We start from the raw sequence: 27608 nt of genomic DNA, 5'->3' as shown, positions 1-27608 counted from the left end.
GCTGTTTTTGTATTCCACTTTCATGGAGGCCTGGTGGTGGCAGTGCATTTGGCTGAAGCCCCCCTTTTCCCTCAATAAGCACAGCCATCCAGTCTGGTGCGGCAGCCAGAGACATCGCCTCTTGTGAACCGTCACCCCTTTTACGCAGTGCTCTTCTCTGGGCCCAAAGGTCACCATACAATGTGAGCATCCTAAAAAATAACAGTTCTTAAGAAAGTTAGTTTGTGACCAAAGCCGAGTGGTAATATGTGAAGACAGCAGGACTCCTGGGAACGGGCACGGACCAGGGCTCTGGTTCATCTAGGTTTGGATCTCAAATTGAGTCACTTAATTAACCGGGCAACTCTGAGCAAATTCTAAGCTTCCGCGTCTCAGTCCTATGACTATAATAGTCTAAGAGCACTTCCCCTACTCTGATACTGTGAGGCTATGAAGTGACAAAAATAAAGCCCTTGTCATAATGGCTGGGGTAGAGTGAATGGCAATCAAGTGTATGTGTTAGTATTGGCTGAGATTCCCTCCCTTCAGTGGCAACCAATCTTGAAGAGTAAATAGTATTGGTCCCATTTGGCAGATGAAGAAACTGAGGCTCAGGGAGATTAAGTAACTTTCCTAAGGTCAAACTAGCAAAAATGACATTTGGGACCCAAATTCAAGTCTTCTGACTTCTGCCACACAGTAATATTTTCACTATATCACATGACATAAGAAATTCTTTAGTTTTGGCATATTTATATTAACTGCTAATCTTCTCCAGCATATTTGTTTAATGTGTGGGTGTGTCACATCCCTTCATTTATTGTAGTGGCTTCAAATATTGCAATTACAGTATAACATGAGCTTCATCTTGACAAAAACCGTGACAGTTCCCTCATGGCTCACAGGAATTATTTCTAGCTCCCCGATAGTTTCACTAACATTTGTCTTTCAGGATCGTAGACCATCACAGACAAAAGCATGAAGTTAGAACTGAGAGATGGTCTTTACTTTTAGCTGACAATTAAAGACAAATCGCTAAGAGTTTAGGTGGTGCCATTTATTGACCCTACCATATTTACTGAGCACTGACTGATTGTCAGGCATTGCGCTAAGCATTTTTGTGAGGTTCAGTAGTGAATTAGATGGGTTTTTTTTCACCTCCACCTCAGGAACTAAATAACAAATTTGGAAAGAAGCTCTAACAATTTTTTTTTTCAACGTTTATTTATTTTTTTGGGACAGAGAGAGACAGAGCATGAATGGGGGAGGGGCAGAGAGAGAGGGAGACACAGAATCGGAAACAGGCTCCAGGCTCTGAGCCATCAGCCCAGAGCCTGACGCGGGGCTCGAACTCACCTACCGTGAGATCGTGACCTGGCTGAAGTCGGACGCTTAACCGACTGCGCCACCCAGGCGCCCCGAAGCTCTAACAATTTTAATTGAACCCCAGCTAGGTGGTAAAACCCCTCTTCGCTCCATATAAAATACAGATGTGCCTTAAAATGGAAATTGACACATATTAACATCGATAGGGAAAGATCTGTTTACTAATTGTGATTTCCGCAGATATTGCATCATGAAAAATGAGCAAAGATCCCTGCATTTGTGGAGTTTATTGCCTGTGGTGGGGGTGGGGTGGCAGGGAGGAAAGACACATGATAATAATAAATAATTATGATAATTATTATTATAGAATAATACACATGATAAATAATCAACAGTAAATAAATACCTTCTGTGGAATGTTAGAAAATGATACTGATACTGAGAAAAATAGAGCAGGACAGGATACATCAGGAGTCCAGGAATAGGGAGGTCTTGTAAATAGAATGGACAGGTGAAGCCTCATCCAGAAGAGGCCTTTGAGAAAGACCTGAAGGGAGGTGATAAAGTGAGGTGTGCAGGTCTCCGGGCAAAAAGCCTGGTGTCCCAGGCTAAGGAAAGCACTAAGACAGTGGTGCAAGTGGAGAAAGAGAGAGAGAAAGAGAAAGAGAGGAGGACACAAGGTCCCAGAGATGACAGAGAGTACAGGCATTTAGAGCCATGGCAATGACTTGCAATTTTACTGGAAGTGAAATGCAGAGATTATGCAAAGTTTTGAGCACAGAAATGCCCTAGAATAACATTTTTGTGTTCAACTGTATTCATTTAACAGAGGAACATTTTCCCAGGTCTTTTGTGTGTGTGTGTGAGGGGAAGTGGAAAAGGGACATTATCTTAATGTCTGCATACTAAATCCATCAGTGTATCTATTGGTGAATGTATTATTTATTTTTAGCTTTTTCTATTAATAATCTTGAGTTGAATATGTCAGTACATACTTTATTTTGGTGTCTGTCCTGTAGAATAGACTCCTATAAAGGGCATCCCTGGGTGACAGACATGCATGGATAAGAATCTTGAAAAGCATGCCTAGATGTAAATTTATACTCCCAGAAACAACATGCATTATATCACACATTGTTTTAATCAACAGAATAATACATCAGTTTTCCTAATTTAAGAGATCAACAAAATTCACTCATTCACTTACTTATCAGCCAAGATTTCGTAAGATCTACACTTCACACAAAAATCACTAGACACTTCAGAATGACACATGCCCGTATTCTTCACACACACTTGCATTTTCTTATCTTTTCTATTTCACTCCCCTTTACTTCATTATACCATTTTAATATTACTGATTGTATTTTATTTATTTTTATTTGAGAGAGAGAGAGGGAGAGAACGGAAGACAGAGGCAGAGGGGGAGAGAGAGAGAGAGAGAGAGAGAGAGAGAGAGAGAATCTTAAGCAGGCTCCATGCATGGAGCCTGACATGGGGCTTGATCCTACGATCCTGGGATCATGACCTGAGCCTAAATCAAGAGTTGGCCCTCAATCGGCTGAGCCACCCAGGTGCCCTAGACAACTGACTTTAAATATAAATGACCAGCATGCTTGGTTCAAGTCAGGATACCACCCCTCTGGCACTGGTTCTTTTATTCCGTTTCATGATGTGATGTTTGTGAACTGAAGCAGGGGCTCCATGGGAGCCTAACTCCCAGTATCTCCAGAAGGAAGGGTTTCCCAAGCAAATTAAGAGGGCAAACAGAAACCCAGAGGGAAAGTACACAAAATACCTTAGAAAAATTACTCTTATGCCTTTATTAAGATAACCTTATTAATTTGCTTTTTCAACTAAAGTAGCATTTTAACAATACAGCTACTTTTCTCTAGAAACACTATCATTTCCTATTTTCACCAAAGTCGGACTAGTCTTCTGTGAGCTTTGTAGCTTGGCTTCAATTATCTGGATATTTTTCCATGTTGATAGAACTAAAACTGCCTGAATGAGTCACATCTTTTTGTATAGTGTTAGACTAATTGAATGAATTCTGTGTTTTCTTGGATTTAAAAAAAAACGCCTTAATTATTCTTAATTATTTTCAAAACCCAGGTCTCAGAACAGAAAAGAGAAATGTCAATGTAACCAGTAATGATGCATTTACTCAAAAGGTCTGCACATGTTATCTTTAACTTAATATCAAAAATGTGTTGAAAATCGAACAGGGAGACTCTTAAGAATAAATAAACTTCCAGAGATTAATATAATATCATTTCCCAATTTAATATCGAGTGCTCAATGTCATGCGAACACTGCATTACTGGTTTGTGAGAATAACCCCATTTAACCACTGGAACAGTTCTGTGACAAAGCTTCTACTATAATCTGCATTTCACAGATGAGGAAGCCAAATCTTAGAGAGGCTTCAGTAATGTGCCCAATTCCATGCAGGTAGTAAGTGCTAGAGTGGAAACCTGAACCTGGGTTTTTCAAATGCCAGAGCACTGGGCTTTGGCTGCATTAAGACTCATTTAGATGTCATGGTCATAGAAGCAGAGGATTTGATGGAATATGAAAGATCACAGTGGACAAGAACATGGTTTGGTGCTAAGAGAAGCAAGTCAAATCTCAGCTCAGTTATTGACGAGCAATATAACCTTGGATTATATTATGTTAACCTCTGATCCATGATTTCTCATCTATAAAAGGGGCATAATTAAAAGATTATGTAAAATACTTCCTAGAGCTCTAAGCACCCACCATGCAGTAAATGATGGTAATTTGTGTTCAAAGTAACGTAGAAAAGATGTCCAGGTGCTTTGGTGGAAGAACAGAAATACTTGGGAGCTGAGGTGGTTACTGTCATGTATATTCTGGATGTACCTGAACTAAAGTCTAGATGCAGCAGAACGCAGCAACGTACCTGAGGTGTTTTGACCATCCAAACACATATACACGTAAGGCTTTGTTTTAGAAACAAAGAATTTAGGAATAAATACTTCAATAGGACGCATCTTACAGTCTTCACGTCTAAATACATATTCACGCAACACTAGCTTAGCAACAGTGATGTGATCTTTTTGCCTTACATTAAAATAGTCTTTTAGCAAACACCATTTGCAAGACATATGTCTTGAAAATTTTCCTGATAGCCCTCATTAGCAAAAAGAAAAAAAAAGGAGCTAAGCTATCATGCTGTCTTGTTTGATCCTCTTTTCTGAACAAGAAGATATCATTTTAAAGTGATTTATTGGGGCCTTGGTGAAGCTTGAGATTGTGAAACAGCTTTTTAAGGCCCGAAGATAATAAACCCTACAGTATGATTAAGTTCATGAGGACATTACTTGCTATCACCTCTTTTCTTGGAGATGATACATGGGTTTGCAAAGCACAATATCTGACACTCGGGAGATTAAGTATATTTATTTTATATATATATAATTACCAGTAACACTATATTCCACAGTATATCCCTTTTCTTATATAAGGAATTTTATTATCTAATTGTCTCTTCTGTTGCAATCTACTAATTTTGCACAATATCTACCTATGATGAGGTTGATGTTGTACTGGACATATCTTACAGATTTGAGGATTGCCTGAATGAAAAAGTCTCTATTGCATGCTTTATAGTCTATAATTTTTCAGGATAAAAGATTTCAGCCCAACTAGTCCTGAAAAATAGAGAGATTACTCACCATTGGTGTTTACAAATTGTATCCTAAATGAATTAATTATGCTATAATCATGTGTATCTTTTTTGGTTTTTGTTTTTAAGTTTATTTATTTTGAGAGAGAGAGGGAGAGGGAGAGAGAGAGAGAGGAAGAGAGAGACAGAATCCCAAGCAGACTTTGCACTGCCAGTGTGAGGCCCGGCGTGGGGCTCCTTCTCACAAACTGCAAGGTTTGACCCAAGGTCAAGAATCGACATTTAACTGACAGCTACCCGGGTGCCCCTGTTTTTGATTTTTTAATAATCAGGATTAGATTAGAGTATAACTAATTTGAAACCACTGTTTCTGCTAAGAATAGTGTTTTATGATTAATAATATAATTAATTCTTAATATGATTATATTATATTAGTATGTATTATAATTATAATATAATATATAAGTATAATATATATGATTATATATTATTATAATATATATGATTATACATTATGAATATAATTATATTGGTATATATTATAATATATACCAATATAATATAATCATAATATAGTATAATTGCAATATAATATAATATAATTATAATATATAATATAATTATAATATGATTACAGTATAATATTTAATATAATATAAATATAATGTTAATTAATTATAGTATTAATTAATAATATAATCAATAATTAATAACTTGTTTATTATTAATAATAAATGTCCTGTTTTTATTCTGTCTATTATCATTTACTGGTACCCAGACTTAGATCTGCAACAGCATTTTCAGTGAACTGAGAGCAAAAATGATAGTGAAGGCACCTCAACTATCTGTTCCTAAAAAGAAATATTCTTCATTCTTATATAAACTACCAAAGTTTTTTATCATATTGTTAAAATGTTCTTTCTTTGAAGAATGATGGTAAGAGCAGAGGTAGGAATTTTTTGTAAATGTTCTTATTTGGAAAAATAAAAGGATGGCCACTTTATAATCTTATTGTTCTTTTTATTGTTATTTTACTGGTCCAAGGGATGGGAAAGTCTGAAATTTTCCATTCTGTAGTTGCTTTTTTTTTTTTAATTTTTTTTTCAACGTTTATTTATTTTTGGGACAGAGAGAGACAGAGCATGAACGGGGGAGGGGCAGAGAGAGAGGGAGACACAGAATCGGAAACAGGCTCCAGGTTCTGAGCCATCAGCCCAGAGCCCGACGCGGGGCTCGAACTCATGGACCGCGAGATCGTGACCTGGCTGAAGTCGGACGCTTAACCGACTGCGCCACCCAGGCGCCCCTACTAGGTTGCTTTTAAATATTGAAACAGGACATATAACAGTGTTTCTAAATATTTTCAAAATTTGGATAGTTGTTTCCTCTGATAAGCTTACTGAAGTCTTACAGAATCAAGGAGGACTTTGCTGGTCTTTCACCCACTAATAAACTGGTGATGTATTTAATTTGTAAGGATTACATGATAAAATCATGCTCTGATGTCTCCAACCTAGAAAGGAAAAACATGGGTACAGAAGCAAAAAAACAAAAAACAAAAAAACAGAAGAAAGAAAAACCAAACTTCATACCTAGGCAATAAAACCGGAGACTGAGTGAAAGAATACAAGAGTATACACTGTAAACAAAAACTTTTTCACCAAACACTTACTAAAATTGCAAGACGGATTTTATTTGAGCTACTGCAGTTGGGGAGAAAGACATGAATATAGAACTGAGCTTAACTCCAAATGTAAGATTTGTAACCAATTTATAAATGGGGATTTATAACCAATGGGCAGAGTAAGGGGGTCGGCGGATGGACATACCTATCAAGGGTGAGGGATGGGGAAAGATCTCAAGGGTGAGGGATGGGGGAAGATATCAAGGGTGGAGGGATTTCCACTAAAGTGACTTAGGATTCCTTGCTAAGACTGGGTTCAGTGGGCCAGGGGTAGGACTGCAAGTCAAGGTCATGATCTAGTTGACAAGAAGACTCAGAGTAGCCTAATTAAAGTTTGGTCAGCAAGAGAGCCCTCGGTAATAAATTGGTCAGAAGATGAGGGTAAGAGAACCTAACGTATCATATGATTTTTTAAAATAAATCGGTTTTGGAAAGACTTATCAAAACCTCTGAGCATCACGTAAGAGTTAATCTCTTTGTCTGAAAGTAAACTAAGGACATTCACTCGAGCACAGTTTCATTTTGAACCACGTGCAGGTGTATTTGAAAGTCCTCTACATTCTTAGTGGTAGTATGTAAGTTGATTTTTTAATTTTTTTTTAATGCTTATTTATTTTTGAGAGCCAGAGAGAGGGTCAGAGCACGAGTGGGTATAGGACAGAGAGAGCGAGAGACACAGAATCCGAAGCAGGCTCCAGGTTCTGAGCTGTCAGCACAGAGCCCGAAGTGGGGCTCGAACCCACAAACCGTGAGATCACGACCTGAGCCGAAGTCGGACGCTTAACCGACTGAGCCACCCAGGGGCCCTGTCTTTAAGTTGATTGTAATGAGACCAACCAATTCCTTTCTAAAGATCTCTTCTGATGGATGTGAGTTTTTATGTTTTTTTTTTCCAGTGTCGAGATTAAAGGGTTTAGTATAAAGCTCAAGAGTAAATATCCTTAATAGGATGGAGACAATCAAAGGAACCGTAATTACATCTTATTGAAAACATTCTGTAAGTGGGGAGGAGATGAGAACAAATCTTACCTTTTAGAATCCGCTAAATTTATTTCAACTTTACACTGTGTTTACTTGACATTTGAGCCACAATAGCGGCGGGATCCTTTTTCATTAGAACTATCCTGGGAAATTCTTTCATGATCTGCTCAGATGTGGCTTATCTCACCATCTGTCACCACTGCAGAAAATTTAGCGTTGAATTCAAACACTCTTTTGTGCATAATCTTTTGATGTCAAGCAGGATGCTCAGAAAGATAAGAACAGACAACAGGAATAAGTACTAATCCAGGGTTCACCACTGCCTGGCACTGTTCTAGGTCCTAACGGATCCCTGTTCTTTTCAGTATTTACAGCCTAAAGGGGAAACAGACAAACATTTCAAAATTATATGCCATTTGGCAAGCGTTGTAACGAGACATGGTGGGGGTGCTATTGGAACACACAAGAAGAGTGTCTGTCCCACTTCTTGGGTTAGGGTATTGGTGGAAATATGGGGAGTGGTAGAGTGTTGAGGTGTGTTTGTGTGTGCATGAGGCATTGGAGATATGTTGGTGCAAGAGGTGATTTATAAACAGAGACCCAAATGATAGAGTGGGTATTATTCAGGAGGAAGGGTGTGCCTAAAAGAAGACACATTATGTGCCAGGATCCGAGGGGAAAAGGGAATAGGTGTGTAATTTAGTGTGTCAGATAAATGGTTCTCAAACTTTAATGGGCATATGAATCACCCAAGTTTAATGTTAAAATGCAGATTCTGATTCAGTAGTTCTAGGGAGGGACCTGCATTCCTGGGTATCTTAATAAGCTCCTAAGTGACATCAGACCTGCTGGTTCACAGACCAAACTTTGAGTAGTGACAAAGTTGATTTCCAGTAACCGGACACTTCTCTCTCTCTGGAGAAATAACCGAATATTCCCTTAGCCATTTTCACTCCTGACGATGACCTACTTAGTCACACTGCATGAACCCTTAATGATGGCAATGTGGTGGCGACTCAGCATCTCATTCATATATGACATCTGTACGGGAGCCGACTTCTCTTCCCATAATATTCTTAAAATCACTGCTTCTGATTCTGCTTTTATACCTTCTTATCCACCTTGATCTACCTCCTCGTGGAAACACATTTAGCAGTTTCAGCATGAGACCAGCCTGAAAGGATGTGCTTAATAAATATTATCAATGTTTGTCAAAATCAAAGAAAATGTCCCAGGGAAGACCTTGCAGCCTTCCCCATTAGCAGCAACATATAAGGCTGTCCTGTATCTCGACAGCCATTCTTTTAATGTCAACTTGAATTCACTTTAATAAGGTCATGAGTTTCATGTGTCTGTCTCTGCCTCATCCTGTAGCAGCCAATGTTCTGTGGCTCTCGAGACCAGGGACAATATCTTTGAAAATACTCTCAAATTTCTTGGAGCGCCTGGGTGGCGCAGTCGGTTAAGCGTCCGACTTCAGCCAGGTCACGATCTCGCGGTCCGTGAGTTCGAGCCCCGCGTCGGGCTCTGGGCTGAATGCTCAGAGCCTGGAGCCTGTTTCCGATTCTGTGTCTCCCTCTCTCTCTGCCCCTCCCCCGTTCATGCTCTGTCTCTCTCTGTCCCAAAAAATAAATAAAAAACGTTGAAAAAAGAAATTTGAAAATACTCTCAAATTTCCATCGCCATCCCAAAGGCATGGAAGCAGATTGGGCTGCGTGGTAACGTCACTTACTGGGAATTGACACCCGTGTCACATGCTTGAAACGAGAAGCCTCTCTACATGTAGTTTTGTATGTTAGGCATCATCAAATTGATTTGGAATGCGTTTCTGGGGGCTAGAAAATGCATTCGGTTTAACTCTTGGTACCGTGGAACTGTGTCCCACTCATCAGGGAATGCATAGATTTTACTCCCACTAATGGGAGTCTACTGCCCTGTTTAATTCTCAAAATAAGAAACAAACACATGCACACACATATATATTTAAAATACGTTTCTTTATTTGTGTTATACAGACTTCACATTGGGACAAATGGAGTGAACCTCACAGGCAACCAACACTTTCAAAAATCCTTCCGTGCCTTCATTTCCAACTGGGATCTCACGTAATCTTAAAGGCAGATGGGCTTTCTTACCGAGATATATGTGGGTAGATTTGTCATTGTCTCTCCTTCCACTAGACTAACTCAGCAGTTCTTAAACTTTTTTATGCATAAAAATTAGTATGCGCCTTGCCAGGGACACCTGGGTGGCTCAGTGGGCTAAGCATCCAACTTCGGCTCAGGTCATGATCTTGTGGTCTGTGGGTTCGAGCCCTGTGTCAGGCTCTGTGCTGGCAGCTCGGAGCATGAAGCCTGCTTCAGATTCTCTGTGTGTGTGTGTGTGTGTGTGTGTGTGTGTGTGTGTGTCTGCCCCTCCCCCACTCATGCTCTGCCTCTGTCTCTCTCTCTCAAAAATAAATAAACATATTTTTTAAAAAAAAAATTACTATTCACCTTTCTACTTGCAGGCAGATACAACACGCTTTATGCAGAAACAAGAAATTTCCTTGCGTGATCTTTTACTTTTTCCTATTAATCCTTATTTTTGGACCTAACTCTCCATAAGTTTGATGTCATCCCCCTCTAGAGCAATCAGAGATTGTTGAAACCCTTTTTCTACCCTGTTTTGTATTCAATCTGTGTCATCCTTACTTCTCAGCCTGTTTCCTCCATACTCCTAGGCTGTTAACCCTGTAAAGAGAAATGGCAGATGTCCTAACATTGGAAAATGTGATTTCCTTGACTCATGAGCTGTTGCAGATCAAAATTAGCTTGGTCCACGGGCTTACCTCCCACATATAAGTGGTTTTGGAACCTGAAAATGATAAACTTTTGGCACTCGGGTAATTCCTATGGCCAGGAAAGCATTCAGAGGGAGATCTGCAGCTAACTTTGAGGTACAGTCACCCTTAAGTGACAGCCAAAGAGTTATAGGTCCCCATTCTGAGAAACCTGTAAAAATAGGGCTGAAAGCTTGGGCTCTCCATATCTTACAAGTGATTTCCAGAGCTGGAAAGCACTGGAGATTTCACTCCCAATGTTCATCGGTAAGTGAAGGGACAGACCCAGATATGCTGAGCAGCAGAGTCTCTAAGGATCTAGAGCCTAGTAGCACACTCCTTTCTTCCTTCCATCGCCTCTTCCCAGTGAAGCAAAGATAATATGAGTGCTATCCTCTCATTTAAATTAAGTTCATTCTAGTCCTCAAGATGGCAACTGTAACACAGATTTTACTCGAATTATTCTGTGTAAGTTTTACCTAAACCTGTGATCCATTGTGTACATCATCAACAGTCATTAAAAAAAAAGCCATTCAGGGGCGCCTGGGTGGCTCAGTCGGTTAAGCATCCGACTTCAGCTCAGGTCACGATCTCACGGTCCGGGAGTTCGAGCCCCACGTCGGGCTCTGTGCTGACGGCTCAGAGCCTGGAGCCTGTTTCCGATTCTGTGTCTCCCTCTCTCTCTGACCCTCCCCCGTTCATACTCTGTCTCTCTCTGTCTCAAAAATAAATAAAAACGTTAAAAAAAAAAAAAGCCATTCATAGTAATTTAGTGGAAATGCTAACAGACTATACTTATGTATTTTTGACTTATGTTTAATTGCAATGTAATGAAAATTGACTAACGTAGCACTTAAACCATGAGGATTATATATTAGTTAGAAATGCATTGTTTAACTGATCTTCTATTTGGTGTTTCTTTTAAGAGAAAATTTTTAAATGTTGGCCTGATAATTGCGTAAATAATTATTAGGTCATATTCCAAAAAAATGTTTATGATGAAATGTACATATTCTATGTGGTCAAGGACAACAAAAATAAAATGCATACACTTCAGATATCCATACATTTTTTTAAATCCCAAATTTTCATATTTTAGAAATGCTTAAGATCCAGAGGACTTCTTGTATTTAAATTAGGTTGAATCCAAAATCTTCCAGAGTATCGTGAAAACCAAGATTGGTAATAATTTCAACCAGACATAAGGGGAAGGAAGAGAAGTCTAGAACTTTGGAGGCAAAGAAGTTAAGATAATGCCCCAAACCCCAGAGATACAAAGAGATGAGGTGCATTTTCTTTTTTTTTTTTTAATGTTTATTTATTTTTGAAAGAGAGAAAGAGAAAGTGTGAACAGGGGAGGGGCGGAGAGAGAGGGAGACACAGAATCCGAAGCAGGCTCCAGGCCCCGAGCTGTCAGCACAGAGCCCAACGTGGGGCTCGAACTCACGGACTGTGAGATCATGACCCGAGCTGAAGTCGGACGCTTCACTGACAGAGCCACCCAGGTGCCCCATGATGTGCATTTTCTAAAGCCCACATTCTTTGCATGGTCCTGCCCTGCCTCCTGATTGAAATTATAAACTTTGAATTCTGGGCAGAAATAACGTGGCATTTCAAAAACATTATCTGGGGTCTAAAAACTGCTTGCTCAAGAAAAACTAACGGTGCTAGAAGTCAGGCAGATGCACTGTGTCCATCTGGGCGCTGGGAGTCACTGGATTGCAGGTTCCTGTTCCCAAGGGAATAGTTCGCAGCGGCTCCAACTGCGGGAGGGAAGCCAGCAAAGCAGTGTCGGGGTCAGCAGGATTGGCAGTGCTGAGCGCCGCCCGAAAGGTGATTGTTGTTAAACCACGTTGTGTGTCTTCTGTTCTGAGTATGGAGGAGACTCACTGGAATGTGTTCTCTTTTGTGTTTTTGGGGCACAAACAGCAACTTGGAGTCCCCACTGATGTATGAGGTCTGCGCACCGCAGCAGGGCAGCACCAGCGGCGGCTGGAGAGGCGGCCTGGGGAGTTCCATCACAGCGTGTAAGAAGGTAACCTTGCCTAGCGCGGCTCTGTCTCTCGGATTGAACTTGAACGCGAGTGTAGTTTGACTCTCCAGGTACTTCTTCTAAAACAGAGCAAAACAGCAAAAACGAGCAACGGAATGGCCCACAGTTTGCTTGCCCGGATAACCTCTAATGCTGCTAAAAATGTAATGGGTGAAGAAGACCAGAAAACTCAAACAGTTCAGAAAAGTATGACTCGAAAATTCTAAGCCCGCAGTGCCCCACCTATTATATGGAGCACCTAAGTCTGTATCTGAGAAGCATTCCTGGCTGCTATTTTCTCAAAGAGAAGGGTGTGCTTGGCTTATGTTATGAGGAGAAACAGAAATGCATTTCCTAGAATACAGACTCCAGAACTCATAAACAAATCTCGCTTTAAGCGCATTTGCTGAAAGCTGTCATTTGAATAACATAAATTCATCTACTTCTTTTTCCAGCCAATCCAACTTAAGGCCTGGAAACTTAAAGCGAAATGCCCAATTTCCCACCTAAAGCTTTTGTCACTATGTGATGCAGAATTCCAAAGGAGAATGTATGTGTTTCTTCTCATCCAGACTTAGAGGGTGTCACACTGGATTACTTCAGTAATTGTTTTTTTAAAAACTTAAATTATTGGGGCATCTGGTGGCTCAATCATTTGTGTCTGATTCTTGATTTCTGCTCAGGTCACGATCTCAGGGGCCGAGATCAAGCCCCACATCAGGGTCAGTGCTGGTAGTGGAGCCTGCTTAAGATTCTCTCTGTCCCTCTCTCTCTGCCCCACCATTGCTCATTCTGTCTCTCTCTCTCAAAAAAAAAGTTAAATTGTAAAAAATACTTATAGGAATAATTCAAGACAAATTCTATTACTAAACATATTGTATAGATATATATTATTTATGCACACATACTCTACATTATGTATGCATATATGTATATTAATTTATTGATTACTATACCCAGTTAAGCAGCCTTATTTATTCTCTGCTTGTGTGGTGTTTGTATTGTTCTAAGTAACAAAGAAAATGACACATATCTGTGTTAGAGAACATAAGTTGATGATAGAAAAGTAGCATTAAACATAATTTTACAAAAGTATTTTCACGCATACATTCATAACCAGATATAAAAATAAACTGGTCTCATTAGTTCAAGGCTCTAATTACCATGTGTTATATGATCTATTATTCTTTCTCATACAATTCTCATAGAAGAGTCAGTGCTATAAATTTCCATTTTAATGCAGAAAACTGAGACACTATAATTCAAAATGATTTTGAGTTTCTTCTAAGAGAGGTCTTCAAGCCCTGGGTATGTTCTATTCAACTCTGTAACTCCAAATTATAATCCTCACCAGATGCTATACATTTCACAAGGCTAAATCATTTTTCATTTATTCTCATTTTTTTTAAATTTTTTTAACGTTTATTTATTTTTGAGAGAGAGACAGAGCATGAACAGGGGAGGGGCAGAGAGAGAGGGAGACACAGAATCTGAAACAGGCTCCAGGCTCTGAGCTGTCAGCACAGAGCCTGACGCGGGGCTCAAACTCACGGACCGTGAGATCATGACCTGAGCCAAAGTCAGACGCTTAACCGACCAAGCCACCCGGGCGCCCCTTATTCTCATTCTTAAATAACTCTATTTCTATTGATTAGAGCCCACATGGTATTTAAATTAAGGATTGAAAGAAGACTGCCTGAATTTGACACCCAGTTCAGTCATTACTAGTTGTGTTATCGTGAGCAAATTACCTGACCTCTTCATGCCTCAATTTGCTCATCAGAAAAAAGAAGATGACAGCTGAGCACAAGTGAATTAATAGACATGAAATGTTTAGAACGGTGTCTGGCATATGGTAAGCACTCAAAATAAAGAGTGTTTATGAGTAATATTATCCTACAGGAAATTTTTCAGTAAGTATGTGATGCCAGAAAAAAATTTTATATATACATGACCATGCTGAGAGAGTTGGTACCTTGTGATCTGTTATGTCAGCTACGTTTGTTTTCTGGAGATAGAGGCGGTCGTATTCATTTTTTATAAATCGTGTCTAGAAGGTACTAAATAGAGCGTTTTGGGGCTGAGTATCTGTTCAAGAAATTAAAACCCAAACTCAATCATTTATTATATATTTATATGTATACATGTAATATAAATGTATATATACAAATAGAATTTAAAGGTTTTTTTAAATGTTTATTTTTGAGAGGGAAAGAGGTTGCAAGCAGTGGGGAGACAGAGAGAGAGAGAGAGAGAGAGAGAGAGAGAGAGAATCCCAAGCAGGCTCCACACTGTCAGCACAAAGCCTGACACAAGGCTCGATCTCACACCTGTGAGATCATGACCTGAGCCAAAATCGAGAGTTGGATGCTTAACCGACTGAGCCACCCAAGTGCCCCAAGAATTTAAAGTTTTAAATATAATCCTACTCACACCACCACCACTTCTAGAACTATTAGTAAGTTGAACCGTACAAAATTTCCTTTATTACAGATGAAAAATGATCAATTATAGGCAATTTCATATGGTCCAATGTAAATACATTCAAAATTCCATTAGATCTTAGGGAGAGATACAAGAATAGATATATAGTCAGGGTCTAGTGTGGGAGACAATATCGGTTTCTCAGTTGAAAAAATCAAACTAAGTAATTCACCAGTTAAATAATTATGTAGGATGTCTACACAGTTTATAGCAAAAAGCAGAGAGAGACCTTTGACCTGCAGCAGACCATAACCTCCAGAAAGCGAATCGGATCTTAGTTTAGACTTTGAAATACGGCTGAGATTTGAATGAGCGCAGAGAAGAGCCAAGCAAATTTATTTAGGAAGGGTTGCTACAAATGAATGCAGGAGAAGTCAACCCCTTTGCATCCCGGAATATATTTTTCTAATGTTGTGGTCCATTCCTTTCATTTTAAGTACTCTCTTCCATTTACACAATAATTGCATTTAAAGGCAGTTTAAGTAGCCGTGAATATGCCACATGGTATATGCCTTGTAGGCTCTAGTCGTTCCACTTCCCCCTCAAAGAGTAGCTCACTGTTGTTTTCTTTTTACATCTAGCACGTAGGCCCTCAATAAAAAGACATTGAATATTGAATGATTTCATGCCTTTATTGTATATCACTGCAAGCCGATTTAAGTGATCATTGATCAATCTGGGGGAAAAAAGCTTGTTAATCACAGGCAATGGGTCTAGGTAAGTGAGACTATAAATGCACATATAATGTATGTTCAAAGAGACAGAAAATACAAGCAGAGCTTTATCATAGAAATAGCAAGGCTGTCCAGCTGAATCACCACTGTTCAGTCAATCAACCTTCAATAAGAATACCATGGATCATTGAAATCTGTTGGTAATTCCCCAAACTGATTTTATGTGATAGCCTCATCTTCTTCCCCATCAGATCTTCTTATCAGAACTGACATATTGCTAAATTAACTGGTGGAAGACAGGAAACAAGGGTCCAGAAGGTAATGCATTAGTTGGATAATCAGCTTCTGAAAACTTGCAAAAGGACTGAGTCTCTCTCCTGAGTGTCTCATGAAATCCCTAAGGGTTGCAGGAATCCTGCCCACATGCAGATGCTGTCATTCCTCTTTGCTGTTGGGGAAATACAGTTACTGGAGGCCACAGCTGTGGAAAAAGCCATAGCATCAGAAAAGAAAATGACTTTGGTGGACTTATTTGAAGGAGGAAATCCTTAAGGGATTGCCTTGCACCAGAGCTAAGATGATCATACCGCCCAGTCATGGTTTACATGTATTATCCTTGCATTAATGGACCCCGTTTTGTTCTCAGAAGTGCCCCGTGCGCAATAAGTTACATGGTTATCCCAGCTTGAGCTTCGGAATGATCCTTTCTCTTTCTTTTCCCCTTCCTCTAAATACTAGGAAAAGTATCAGATAAATTCTCACCGAGGTATTAGTCATTGTGTAGGTTAATATAGTTGTAACAAATAAAATCTGTTTTTACTTAGCTACTGCTACAGCTAAACCAGTGTCATTGCCCCCGCCTTTAACTGGCCCTGGGAATCAAGCCTATTGAACCTGGACTTGACTTCAGAATTCTACCCATCTTGAAGCTCCAAGCAGACACTACCGATCCATCCAAGTTGGAATGTGAGATAGCCTCTGTGTCACCATAATTTACTGAGCTCCAAACGCTGGGAAAGTTTTAATGTATGCAGTGTGATACTCCAAAATAATGCATCGAAAATGATGGAATTTCGGGGCACCTGGGGCACCTGGGTGGCTCAGTCAGTTAAGCATCCAACTTCCGCTCAGGTTCATGAGTTCAAGCCCCCACGTCAGGCTCTGTGCCGACAGCTCCGAGCCTGGAGCCTGCTTCAGATTCTGTGTCTCCTCTCTCTATGCCCCTCCCTGGCTTGTTCTCTCTCTCTCTCTCTCTCAAAAATAGATGAATATTTAAAAAAATAAATAAAAGGATGGAATTTCAAAATATTGAAGGAACAAAATGGGAGAGAAAAAGTAGCTGGTGGTGTTATGCCCAGAATTCGTGATCCCCAAAGACCACTAAGGGAGCCGAGTCCGATGCAAAAGCAAAGAGCCTTTATTCAAGCTAGCTGGAGCTCAATCCCCTACCTGCACCGAGGCAGCGGTGAGATACCAGGGAGAGAGAGCGAGTTTCAAAAGGACAAAGGTTTTATTGGGGCCTAGGGGCAGTTGGTGAGGTAATGGCTGTGGCCTCAGCCGATTGGCTGGGGAAGGGTCCTGGGATAGGGTCTGAGTCCTGTTAGGCAGGTGAGGGGGGGTTACTCAAGGGGAGGAGGTGTGGTCAAGGTGAAGGACACGGAACAGGATGGAGTCGGCCGGCGTAGGCCCGCCCTTTCAGTGGAAAGTGAATAATAGAGCCCTCTGTAGTACCTCTTGAATCTTACCTCACATAGATCTTGCCTGATGTTCCCTGTTCTCATAGGACCAATCCTTCTTATAAGACAGATACAATCATCACTGTTAGACTGAATCATAGGGATTTCCATTAAGTGAGCTAAGTGATTATAAATGTTATCCTTTTATATCTAGCAGACACTAAGTGAAACGCTTTTATGTTGTTTTTATAATAAATAAATACCCACTTTCTCTAGAAGGCAAGTAGGATCCCAAGTAACAAAGCTGGACTTAGAATCTAAACATCTGAGTCAGATTCCAGATTTCCTTTTTACTGTGTGATCTTAGGCCAGTGACATAACTTCCCTGATTCAGATGTCCGGGGTTGGTATGACGTTTATATGCAAAAAGGTTTGTGTAAGTTCTTGGCACACAAAGTTGACGCTCAATCTGTATTAGTTGATTCCAAATAAACAATCTTTCCACAAGGGAAAAAATTATTTAAATAGAATTTTAAAACCTACCTGAGGTAGTATCCATGGTCCCCCTGTTACGTTGAATTTCTGCTGGGTTTTCTTCTACTTTGAAAGCATTTCACTCAATGTCACATTTCCGCAGTAGCTGGACATTTTCAATCCTCACTTCACTTCCTGGACTGAAGATTTGCTCCTTGGGCTATAGTGGAATCAAGCCTCTTGTATAGGATCCATGTGGCGAAAGAATTGTTGGGGAGAAACCGACACCCCAAGTTCCTTCTCTTTTTATGTCATGTTAATTAAATCCACACTAAACCTAGACTAACCCAAGGCTACAGACTGAAAACATTTCAGGTTCCCAGAGGTAGAGTTTGATCTTCACAGGATATGTGATCATCTCTTTGAAGCTTCAAGAGCATTCTTTGCCATGACAGGCCTCCTTGAAGCTGACTTTAATTTGTTGTCAACAGTAGCATAGAAACCTCCGAAGAATTGGCGGAGTGGATGTCCCTGGCAACTTCATCTTATTCTGTAAAATACACTTTCATCTAAGCTCATCTCAGTTTGATGACATGTAATTAACGAAAGCAATTCAATTAATGTGTGCAGGCGCAGACTTACAAATTGGGAGGCTTTTTCAGAATCTGATCTGTATCTCCAAAGACACTTTTATTGGTCAGGATTGTCTTGCTCTGGGCCAAAAGCCCCAGTAGTATTTCCAGGAAGTGCATGACAGAAAACAGCTATAATATGCTGTGCTTCTAGAAGCTGATTTCTTACAGGAAGGAAGGGCTTTAAAAACGTAAATATGCAAATAAGATTCAAAACAAAATCAGCATAATTGGGTGTGCTCACCTTTCTGCAGAAGGAAGATACTAGGCTTTTTGCCCTGGAGTATACAGCACTCACAGCTTTATAAATACTCTCTTCTCATCATGCAGCCTGGCAATGGTCTCCAGACCCAGCTCTTTAGACCAGAATGGTCTAAATTTTGTCACATGGCCTAGGTGTCCTGTTTTATCACCATTCTGCAAGAGTAATCAGAGGCATTGAAGAAATAAGGAGGTTTTTAAGAAAATAAATGCAGAATTGTGCTACTAAAAGTGATATTTGAAGAAAGCTTTAGAATTTCATAGTTCTAAAAAGAATTCCTTAGAGCAAAGGGAGACAGGAATCTAGGATGCCAGAAAGAGCACAGGTGATGTGCCCCAGGGGGTGGGGCAGGGAGAGGAGAGGCGGAACCTGCACACAGACAGTGGGAGGAGAGACACGTGGGGAAGTCAAGATCAGGAGTGAGGGGTAAACGGAACCGTGAACGCTGTCTGTTTAAGCGGAAACATCCGTGAGCTGTGATTATCATTGAGGTCACTGGGAAGAAGAGCTTGGAGACAAAGTAGCAGAAGACGTCCGTGCATTCAGATTCAGCCAGTTCCATCTACAGAGCCAGCCACAAAATTCCCTCGGGGAGTCATTTCACTAAACACCTAAGGAAACTTCTGAGTACATTGACATCTCCGAGGCCATAGTTGCACTGAGGCCAGAATGCAGATAATGAGGGCCCTGGTGGCACTAATTTCCTCTGCCTTCAGCAAAAACATGTCATTGGAAAATGTCAGTTCAGTAATCCTATGTGGGAGACTTTGTTCAAAACTATCAATTATGGCTGATTTTGCAGTTTGAAGGTGATTCAGCTTCGTATTCCAAAATCAGTATGTTTGAAGACTTCTATTCAGGACTCCACACCACCTCTCTCTGCCCTCCGGCAATGGTCCCACAGTGCTTACAATTCCAACATGCTAGTCTTACTCTGTCCTCTTCCGCTAGGTTCCTTGAGCATCCTTTCTGCTATGTGTGAAGAACTCCTGGAAGGATCTTGCGATGCCTTTTCTTTTCTCTCTTTTTTTCGAGCAAAAAGTAGGACTCTGAAACCCTAAAATAGCTTAGAACATTTTGTGGAGTTGGGGATGATGCTATGCGATGGGAACCAGGGAAGTGATTTTTTTTTCCCGATCCTTGCAATTTCCCCCAAACCTGTACATTACGTATTAAATATCTGTCTACAAAAATGCAAGGGATCTAAAGTTTTAAAAAATATCTAATCTGTCATTCAAAATGTTTTTCCTTTCTATGTTTGGGTGTTTAAAAGACCCGTCACCCTTCCGCCCTACCACGCAAGCCTTAAGGCTTGCTCTCTTTTCCTGTCAGTCTCCCATCTAAGCCATCCTCTTGATTTTGGAGTCTGGAGTAGATACTGCATTCGCCATCGGCCCTAACAGCTTCCACCTTTCCTGTATCTTAATCAGGTTTGCCCTTCTGATTGAAGTGCCCACTGTCACTTCTGGCGGTGTCAGAGCAGGAAGGAAGGATATGACTCAGATAAATTGGAACAGCCCTCTGAGGAGGCCTTTTGGTTCACGAATCCCTGACAAGGAGCCCCCCATTTGGGTGTTTGTAGTTAGGAGGCCTTTTGAAAGTTAGACCCACCCTGAAAGACGCACGTAAGGGCTCATACTCTACAGGAGGGAGAGCATCCAAGAAGTGGGTGTCTCCCTTAGCAAATTACATGGCCATCAGCTTACATGTTAAAAGGTAGATGCTTCCAATAGCTTCTTTCAAATAGGAGAAGAGTCAAGAAATGGCAGTTTTCCCTTTCTTATAATTGCCAAAGGCCAAAGGCATGCAACAACTGTCAAGGAACACATGGCCACTGAATCCACTGTCTCTTTGACTAATGGCAAATTTTGCACAATCCACGCTTTGCAAACCTACACAAAATAATCCAAAATGAATGGTAAACCTTGAAGCGTATCTTATATTTTCCCACATACTTGTTTTTCTTGTATTTTCCTTCTCCTAACATCAAAAATCATATTTCCCTCACAGATCATATCAACATTACAGCATTATACTGCTTCTAAATAGCAATTAAATAGCAATCAGCTGTCCTCTATTTATATGTCTCATTTTATTCGGTTTAAAACATTGCTGACCATTCATAAATTATACTATATTTGCATTTCCTGAGTATATCTGTTTCTGTAACTCTTGCGTTTTATACTTGAGACTCAAACTCGGTTATCACTTTCATGCAGAAAAAGCTCTGATCAACTTTCAAAGCATTCTTCAGCCAGCTGACATCTGTGTGATGTGGCAAAAGGAAACAAGAACGGTTTGATATTTCCGAATTGTCTTCTGTGCTCTTATCCCATTCCGTGACTTCATTGAGATACAGTGTGGTTTCCAGGATACAAGTAATTGTGTGGCCCAAGAAAAGCAGGAAGATGTCCGAAACTGTTCCTGAGGCTCTGTGTCGTTTGTTTCTTGCCGCATTAGGATGCACTGTGGCCAAGGTCAATACACAGGGTCTCTAAATTCCACACCCGGGGACACGAATTTCAGATAAGAGAGCCTTTTTGTTCAAGAAAACTCTCCATTTTATACTCAGATAGTTTCATCCATGCGTGACACTTAGCAGAGACGGATGTTCCATAAATCAGTATATTCCATGTTTATTTATCAGAAGCAAGTTTAGGTAGGCCAGGTACCCATTGCTAAAAGCCTTACATAGGTAAGGACCATCCCGCTATGAAAACACAGTGTATCTGGAGGCCAGTCCTTAGTATATTTATGACAACGTTGCCTTCTTTCTTATCTGGAGGTAATCCCTCCCGCCCCCTCCACCGTAAAGACAGAGAACGAGTTGCAGATCCCTTGCTTACCATTTTCTTCCCAGCCTTCCCAACCAACTATGCCTCTGATTTGGTTCTTTCTAGGCACTTTCCTCCTCTGTAATGGAGGATTGTTTTGTTCCCGGACCTTAAAAAGCTCCCTTATTTTCCAATACTCTCAAAATAATTGTCGACCAAGAAGAAGAGGCTGTCAAGCAACCAGAAGCATTTATTTGGGACCTTAGACACAGAGTGGACTGAAATTAAGAGAGCACTCTGAATTGCAAGAGGGGCGTACGGGCTTATTAAAGACAAAAGGCACCAGACTGCATAACTTGTTTTGAAGGAATTATGATTGGTGCTGACAAAGCCAAACTGACTGAGGCAGGATTGGCCATGTAGCCAGCAGGTGTTTCATTATCTCTATTTCAGTCCAAAGTAGAAGGATGTATTTCAGGAGGTCGTACAGTTGCGATTGACAAAAGTTGGACGTTCACGGTGTTCCCAGAATTGAAACAGGAGATGGGCATCAGCCTACTTTGTACTCCGTGTCCTCCCCACCCTACTTTGAAATGACACCGTTAGCAATGTTTACTTCACTTTGGAATTTTCTTTCACATAATCAATTACGAGACTTCCGAATTGTAACAGGTGTCAATGGAATCCATGCAAGAATGCATCACACCTAACCAAACAGTAATCATATTACAAAATGTCTCCAACGAACAGGAAAACATCCTTTGGAAACATTTTCTTGTTTTGTCATAGGACACTAAACAGACATGAACTCAGGCAGCCAGCCACTAGAATCATCATTAAAAGGAAAATGTTATCTTATCATTTAATTACACCTTCAGTAACGGAAGACTGAACCAATTGAGTTTTTTATGCTAGTATTTTTGTTTCTTTCACAGAAGCTTTACGTCCAGTTTGTATATTGTTTCTTCCTGGGATTTCAGTGTGCTTGAAATAACATTATGGTTTCCCTGTGAAATAATGGAAAGGCATTATTTCCCAGAGTGGAAAACAAAAAATTACAGAATTCTCAGAAAGTGTGCTAAAACACAGATTAAATAACATGAAATTACATGTGTAAAATTACACAAAATTTTCTGACCTTGTGTGTGTGTGTGTGTGTGTGTGTGTGTGTGTGTTAAACGCTACTAAGCCAGTGACTAAACATTCCAAAAATATAATGAAACACTTCTGTGGAATCTTAGAGTGCTTCAAGACATTACAGAATGTGTGGCCAAGCCCAGCACTGGATTTCTTGTCAGTGAAAAAGCAAAACGTTTCTTTCTCTTCACTTTTCTCGCTACTTACTCTGCACGGCCGTTATGGTCTCTCTGCTGTTCTTTGAGTACAACGAGCAAACTCCTGCCTTGAGCCTTTGTTTTTGCCAATGTTCTCTGCCTGGGATGCTCTTCCCCCAGAAGGATATGTGGCTGGCGCCTCATTTCATTCAGATCTCGGCCCACTGTCACCCTCAGAGAGGCCTGCCAAAAAATACTTTCCAAACTAGCGTCCCTTACTTCTTGATCCCTTTCTCTGGCTTTATTTATCCTCACAGTAGTTTTCATTGTGTCCCTGCATTTCTTTCTCTGTCTATAAAATTTATTTGATTACGGTCTGCCCTTCCCCAACAGAATGAGAACAAGACTGTGTCTGTTTTGTCTCTATTCTTGTCTCGTTCACCACCGAATGCCCGGTTAGTTAAGCAGCTCCTAGTGAAAACAGCAAGTGTTCTCCTTCTGTGTTCTTTGCAGCATTATTTACAACAGCCAAGATATGGAAACGACGTAAGTGTCCATCAGTGGGTGGACGATGGGTAAAGAAGATGCGGTGTATATACACACTGGAATACTCCTTAGCTGTAGAAAAGGATGAAATCTTGCCATTCACAACATGGACGGACCTCCATGACAGTATGATGCTAAGTGACTAAATTAGACACAGAGAGACAAATACTAATATAATGTCACATTTCAGATCACTGTACTATACCCTTCACGTAAATAGCAAACAGAGAGAGATGGAGAGATGTAAATGTTGAAGTATCTATGCCCATACCCCAGGGGAGCTTAACAAATATGATATTATGCCATCACCTCCTGAACTCCCATGTCTATATACTTCTAATTGCCTTTCCCATGGGATAAAAGCATCTTGTGAGGAACAAATTATATTTAAATTACAAAACAAGATGAAAAAAAAACCTTCCAAACTAGCAGGTGTTCAACAAGTAGTTGCTGAATGAATGAGTGAGTGAATGAACACTTGCTGTGGATGGCATTCTCCTTCTCTTTGAGACGGCAATCGGAGTTAGCATCCGGTATAGTCCAATTCATGCTTTACGGTTTTATGAATAAGGTCTTCACCAGCGTAGAATCCAAGTGAAGAGTTTCATTTTAGAAGAATCTTAAAAAGGAACAAATATCCCATATCTTTACAAATTAAAGGGAAGATAAGCCACGACAAAATACCACTATGAACCTAGTAGAAGTTCCAAAATGAGTTTGAGGCAAATCTGACAACACCAGGTACTGATCAGGATACGTGGCAACGTGGACTCTCATACCTTGCTGGTGGGAATGGAACATGGCAAATCCACTGTGGAAACCAGTTTATCAGTTTCTTACAAAGCAACCACACCACCTATCCATCTCTCCCAAGCAAAAGAAAACCTTAAAGTGTGACAAACCAGTAGGCCTATGTTTGTAGCAGCCTTATTTGTATTTACCAAAAACTAGAACCAACCCAAATGTTCTTCAGTGGGTAAATGTGTGTGTGTGTGTGTGTGTGTGTTTTTAATCTGAATGTGGGGCGCCTCTGGGGCTCAGTCAGTTAAGCATCCGACTTTGGCTCAGGTCATGATCTCACGGTTCGTGAGTTCAAGCCCCGTGTCGAGCTCCGTGCTGACAGCTCAGAGCCTGGAGCCTGCTTCAGATTCTGTGTCTCCCTCTCTCTCTGCCCCTGCCCCACTGGCACCTCTGTCTCTCCCTCTCTCTCAAAAGTAAACAAACATTAAAAAAAATTTAAAAACGAATAGAAATCTGCATGCATCCATACAATGGAACACCAGTCCATAATAAAAGAAGTGCTGAACACACAACAACATGGGTGAATCCCAAACACATTAATTATGCCAAGTGGAAGGAATGGGTCACAAAAGGCTACATGCTAAATGATTCCACATACATGACATTCTAGAAAAGGCAAGACTTTAGGGATAGAAATCACATCAGTGGCTGCCAGGGGCCAGGACTTAGGAGGCATTCGACTAAAAGGAGCAAAAGGGAATTTGGGGAGAGTGAAGGAGTTGAACAGTTGTTCTACATCTTGATTGGGATGGTGGTTACACAGTTATGTGTGTTTTTTAAAACTCAGAGAACTTTACACAAAAAAAAAGGGTGAATCCTTTTTTATTTTTATTTTTTAAAAAATTTTGTAATGTTTATTTGTTTGAGAGAGAGAGACAGAGACAGAGTGCAAGCAGGGGAGGGGCAGAGAGAGAGAGGGAGACACAGAATCTGGAGCCAGTTCCAGGCTCTGAGCTCGTAGCACAGAGCCTGAAACGGGGCTCAAACTCACAAGCCAGAGGACAATGACCTGAGGCACAGTCGGACACGTAACCGACTGAGCCACCCAGGCACCCCCCAAAAGGGTGAATCTTATAGGACCGTGATATCTCTATGAAGAAAATGTTATCTGCAGTAGAGATGCCATTGATTATACTGCGGAGCACATAGGTGACAGCATCTCTGAGTAGCTTCCTTCATCCTAATCAGCTGTTTGCCATCTCTCACTTACTGTGCAAATCTGATTGACCTACTCACATTAAAGTCTTCTTGTGCAAGAAACATTTAATTAGGTTTCTTAGAGAGAGTCTAGAACAGCAGTGGGAGCCTGGAGATTCTTCTCTACGTGATGCCCATGGCTCTTCCAATGGTCTTCCCTTGCTCCCTTTATTTTATAGGTCTTGCTTTTTCTTTCTTTCATGAAAATTGTATGTCACATTTGAAAGAATGATTTCTTTGGACAGTGTTTTTCATACTGTGACATGCTATTTTAAAAATGGTATTTGTTTAAAACCCTTGAGTAAGCAGAGGGCCAGGGGTGCTGGGCCTGGAATGTCCACCCCAGGCGCTGTCCAGCCTGCAGACAGCTGAAAGCATTGATGTCCTACTATTCCAGCACTCTTAAATTCTCTGAGTCTACTTGTTTGGAGGGGTTGATAAATCTGTGTTTTGAAGAAAGATGAGTCTTTTTTTATGTTGACATTATTCAGTTAATTTTAAGGAACCTTCCATCATTAATCGCCACTCATGCATTAGGCAAATACAGCATTTTGCATGTAAAAATTTCCTCCTTAAAAGGTTTGGTGCTGCTTTACATCTTTACACTTAAAATTACCAGAAAATGAAATCTGATAATATTTTGATAGTATAGGACTACAAAATGCAGATCTCGCTCAAATTTATAATTCTTTGTTACCTTCCGGGGCACCTGGGTGGCTCAGTGGGTTGAGTGTCCGACTTCGGCTCAGGTCATGATCTCATGGCTCATGAGTTTGAGCCCTGCGTTGGGCTCTGTGCTGCCAGCACAGAACCTGGAGCCTTCTTCGGATTCTGTGTCTCTGTCTTTCTCTGCAATTCCCCTGCCCACTCTCTCTCTCTCAAAATAAATAAACATTAAAAAAATTAAAAATTCTTCATTACCTTTGCATGAAACCTTGAGAGAAATAAAAGCCTTGCAGAAATATAAATATCATTACGTGTCTAGATATAACTTTTAAATTTTCTTCCTATTGAATAAATCACTCACAAGTAATCTTTCTGAAACACAATCATTGGAAAAGAAAAGTATAAATCTCTATTACACCAAATACCAAAAAAAAATTGGTGGCAAAAAACAAACAGGTGCGCAGGACCAACTGTATGTCAAGAGATACGTGTGGAAGATAAATTGAATAAGATACTCCTACACCCGTATCATAAAAGGAAGGAAAAGACACGCACGCACATTCCAAAACTCTGAGATAGGAATATTGCTTTCATTATAGAGATCTCACCAGAAGAGAGAAATACTTGCTATGGGAAGGGGAGCCTGGATGCAATTAGTTCTTAATGAAGCCTGGATTCAATTAGTTCTTGACGGTCGGGAAAGAACATTGTTAAAAAAAATTCAAGGGGCAGATGAAAAGATATGAGGGAAACCATGTGCATCATCAAGACTGTGCTCTTTAGTAAACGAGTATCTTAAACATTGGAGCTGCATGAAATGATTCCTGAAATGATTAACAGGTAGGAGCTGAGTTAGGTTCTGTCTTGGATGCTAGGCCATAGTTTGGCAACAAGCCCATAAAATTTTGGGCTCACTGTCAGCAAATAGTTGCCTTCTTTACTATGTCTCAGGGCCTAGCCCAGCGTCTGATAGGTCTGATAGATGGTAAAACGCTAATATATCCTGGCTCAATTAATCAATTGAGGTTTAAGGTCTTGGAATAGAATTAACGTAACATCAGCAATTTACTGACGGAAACCTTTTTGTGAACACCTCAAATAACCAGATGCTGGGTATATTTACTATTCCTAATGTCTATTAAAAATCCCTCATTGTGAGTGGCAACGTTTACTTCATCCTGTGGATGGCAAAACTGAGTCTCAATGAGGATAAGTGACTTGCCTTGGGCCGCACAGTTAACTGGTGGAAAGATTGGAAACTGCAACCAGGTCTGTCTCAAAAGCTTACATTCTTACCCTTCGTTGTGGTTTCAGTGAGCTGGGTAGATTTGAGAAGCAGAGGGTGAGGGAGTGAGGGGGATAGAAGAAGCAGACAATTACAACATGAATTGTTAGGACCCCAGCCTCCCCTACCTGCCCTTCTCAAGTATCATTCCCACCCCCCTTTACGCTCTGTCAATTCGCCATGTTGAATTTCTCCATACTACCCACCACAACTTGTAACTAATGTGTATTTCAGTGCTCCATTATTTACTATTTGGCTCCCATGCCATATTTTAAGTTCCATAAATATGGAGGTCAATTCTGGGTAATTCACTATTGGATTACTCAGAGACTAGATTAGTCCATGGTATGCAGTCACATGTGAAGAGAATTAAAGAAAAAATGATTAG

General features: G+C 40.4%; 1 protein-coding gene across 1 annotated transcript in view; it reads left to right on the top strand.

The window, feature by feature from the left end:
• SPHKAP (SPHK1 interactor, AKAP domain containing) overlaps positions 1 to 27608 on the top strand; it is a gene marked incomplete at its 5' end in the record, with an annotated part of 164036 nt that overhangs the window by 26150 nt on the left and 110278 nt on the right. Inside the window, 1 exon segment of the mRNA XM_086719842.1 lies at positions 12373 to 12478. Coding sequence (XP_086575968.1) covers positions 12373 to 12478 — 106 coding nt within the window.

The sequence above is a fragment of the Puma concolor genome, chromosome C1 (assembly GCF_028749965.1).
Source record: "Puma concolor isolate L17-30 chromosome C1, mPumCon1.1.hap2, whole genome shotgun sequence".
NCBI classification, from domain to species: Eukaryota; Metazoa; Chordata; class Mammalia; order Carnivora; family Felidae; genus Puma; species Puma concolor.
This window is presented reverse-complemented; position numbering and strand designations above follow the sequence as displayed.